We start from the raw sequence: 3,299 nt of genomic DNA on the forward strand, positions 1-3,299 counted from the left end.
AATCATCAAAATTAAACGAAATAAACATTTGAAATATATGAGTTTGTATGTAATGTATGAATATAATATACAAGTTTCACTTTTTAAATGGAATTACTGAAATCAATCTACTTTTTCATGATATTCTAATTTTATGACCAGCACCTGTACATCTATAACTCATTCAATACAAGACAATTCAAGATGGTTGTCAGTTCTAAATGACATTAGTAACACAAAAATGGCTATTAGTCAATTTTACAGACAATTTTTCTTTGATCAAAAAATTATGGAGCACCAAAAGAAATTCAGGTAGTTACGCTGTTTCTCTTACTCACCTGGGGATTTTCCAGTGATGTCCACCACCTTGATGTTGGCACTCATCTGCAACAAAGTTTCCTGGAGCTGGTCAGTCTTGCGGTAGAGGGCGCTAGAGAGGACTTCAGGATATTTGACCTTGGAAGGTAGTTTGGTCACATGAAGGGGAGGCAGAGAGGCAAGCTGAACATGCATCTTTTCTGCCTGCCAGAAGAAACCACATAACATTGTGAAACTGAAAACATGGCAAGTAAAACTATTAGACTGAGAAAAAAAGATTATTCCAGTCACTAAAGTCAAATATAACTTGAGTTGCTTGTTCTGATGGTTTGTTTTGACTTAACCCTAACCTGATTAAGATGGTTCCTACCTTCAGCTTGTTGTTTTCATTCTTCAGGTGTTTGATGCAGAGTTTCTGAGCTTCAATCTGCTGAGTCAGCAAAGGAGAATCGATCACCTGAGCTCCTGACCCTGTGCCAACTCCAGAAATCACGCTGCCTGAGGGCAAAATTCAGCAGACCTGGTAAACATCTGACTGAAGACAATAGGCTTCATTCAAACTTCAAATTCATAGCCATTTGTTTAAATCTTGAAAACAATGTTGTACACAATCTCACGCAGTATTGCCAGGTCTGTTAGCACTCTGAGTATGTGATCTGAATGATTCTCAGACCTACCTCATCAAATTTTAGCTTTCATTTCTGTAAAATAAACTGAAATATAGTTAGTTTTGTGTTTTCAAATGTCAATTGTTGTTGTTGCATCAGTCCATCCATCCATTTTCTTTAACTGCTTCTCCTTTGGGTCACAGCGAGCTGGTCCCTATCTCTAGAAAGGTGTCTTTGGACGCCAAACCATTCTGCTCTTCAAGTTGAAACTACTAATGGTCTAGTGGGTGTCATTGCTGACACTGCCAAGTTTCCCATCTCAAGTCTTGGCTCCTGTTTGTTGTGATTCATAGGCCTTTTGACTGGCCTTGAATCCCAAGTGTAGCATGAAGAAGCACTTCCTTTTCATGACCTCTGACCTACCATCATCTTTCAGCTTTGAAATATGAGAAATGATCAGGGACGGCTGGTATTATTGGGCTAGTAGGGCTAAGCCCTCCCTGGTGTTTGCAATAAAAATGTTGAAATGTTAAAATACCTAATAAAGTTCTAAAGCACTTTAGATCGCCTTGTTGCTGAAGAGTGCTATATAAATAAATTTCACTTCTGGTGCCAAACAGTCTTGAGAAAATCCCAGTCTTTCCAAAGGCCTAATATTTTACAGCCCCGGTCACTGAATGTAACTTCATGATACAGAATGATTGAAAGCCATCTTGTCCCGCCCCCTTCAGTTTGCTGCTCATTTGGGCTAATTTAGTCCAGCCCAGGATCAGCCCATGGCCTCAGGCTTTAACCAATGAGGGTGGACGTACAATAGCGAGCCTCGAGTGGGACTGTATGTGCACGTGGTTTGTCATAGACTGAGTGCGATGGCAAGAAAGGTAAACATAAACGAGGTGGATTATTTTATTTATCTATAATTTTTTTTTTAGTTTCTCACCCATTTTCCTTAATGTCTTTGGGGGGAAAACCGGAAGTGAGGTTGTGGGCGGATAGACCAAATGATAATCAAAAAATGAAAAGCAGCAAAACCGAAGTTTTTCTGTGACCTGGTTTTAGCGAAAGGACTGGCTAACATCATATGTAGCAAACAAATTTTTAAGGAGGTGGTTATTAACCTTTTTGCATACCAGAAAAGTCATCGGAGTGAGTTTCTCTTTAAAAAAAAGGTAGGCTTAATTTAAAAACAATGCCCTTTCCAATATTGCATGTCTTGTTTGATTTGATTTTATCAGCGTGATTAGTAATTGTGTTAAGTAGTGTGGTGCAGTGTTATGCACAGCTGTTTGACTGAAAAAAAAACATCTGAAATCATTATAGTTGAAACACTTAATGCAGGAAAATGAATTATTAGACAACTGACAGAGGCTCTGTGTAAACTTGGTTTTTGGTGGTGGTTTGTTTTTAAGGTTTTCTTTGTGCTGAAAAAGGACATAATGTCAATTTATTGCAGATTTTCTTTATTTCAAATTGGATGCTTCTGTTGCTGAAATCCAAACTGCAGCATTTTATTATTTAACTGTTAGCCCACCCTACAAGTATCACCCCCAGACAGCACTAGGAAATACTCTTTTGTTTTCTCAACATTGGCACCAGTTTTTTTGTAAATTTAACAAAATGTGATATGATATTTTAATTTATGTCCATTAGGTATTTTAACATTTTTATTGTAAACAACAGGGAGGGCTTAGCCCTACTAGCCTATTAATACCAGCTGTCCGTGACTTGGAGTATGTACTGTAAATAACTCTCAGCTACTACCAGACCAAATTGTAACACAATATCTGTAAAACTGACTGCGTTATAGCCATTTTTGTGTTTTCTAAGGTTAGTTGGCTGTAGTGGCCAAACTGATTTAGACTGGGTGAACACTCACACAGACAATGGCAAAAACATTATCACTCCTTAGCCTTCTGTTGTGGACCATAACGATGAAACAGCCACAGCTTAAAAATTCTCATACAAACAAAAAACGGAATTTTACATGTATGTGAACATCTGTTTTTTTGAAATTATATCAATTTAAAGCTATGCTTCTTTGCCTTTCATTATTTCCTCACTTTCTATTCTACAAATGAAGAAGTTAAAAATTACGAACTGTGTTCTTTTTTGTGACCACAATTTGCTTTGATTTTCTCTCTTTACCTCTTTACCGGCAGTGAGTTTGAGCCCTGGTTGCATCATGCAGGGCATCCGGTGTAAAACAATAGCTAATTCTTTGATGTCAGTTCACTTGCTGTGGCAATCACTGCAAAAGCAGCCAAAAGAATAACAACAAAAAATGAAATAAACCTAAAGTATTCCCAAAGGTCTGGCAATTTCTAAGGGAAATGACATTAATTAGAAAAAAATTCACATTCATTTTCTCTCTCTCTCTCTCTCTCTCTCTCTCTC

At 37.5% G+C, this 3,299-nt stretch overlaps 1 protein-coding gene across 9 annotated transcripts in view; it reads right to left on the reverse strand.

The window, feature by feature from the left end:
• The window catches only part of dctn1b (dynactin 1b), an 80,912-nt gene that overhangs the window by 13,530 nt on the left and 64,083 nt on the right, over positions 1 to 3,299 (reverse strand). For all 9 annotated transcript variants that reach the window (XM_037977675.1, XM_037977672.1, XM_037977676.1 and 6 more), the window contains 2 exons: positions 668 to 795; positions 318 to 501 (listed from right to left, as the gene is read on the reverse strand). In XM_037977675.1, coding sequence (XP_037833603.1) covers positions 318 to 501; positions 668 to 795 — 312 coding nt within the window. The remainder of the gene's footprint in view (positions 1 to 317; positions 502 to 667; positions 796 to 3,299) is intronic.

The sequence above is a fragment of the Kryptolebias marmoratus genome, linkage group LG10 (assembly GCF_001649575.2).
Source record: "Kryptolebias marmoratus isolate JLee-2015 linkage group LG10, ASM164957v2, whole genome shotgun sequence".
NCBI lineage: Eukaryota > Metazoa > Chordata > Actinopteri > Cyprinodontiformes > Rivulidae > Kryptolebias > Kryptolebias marmoratus.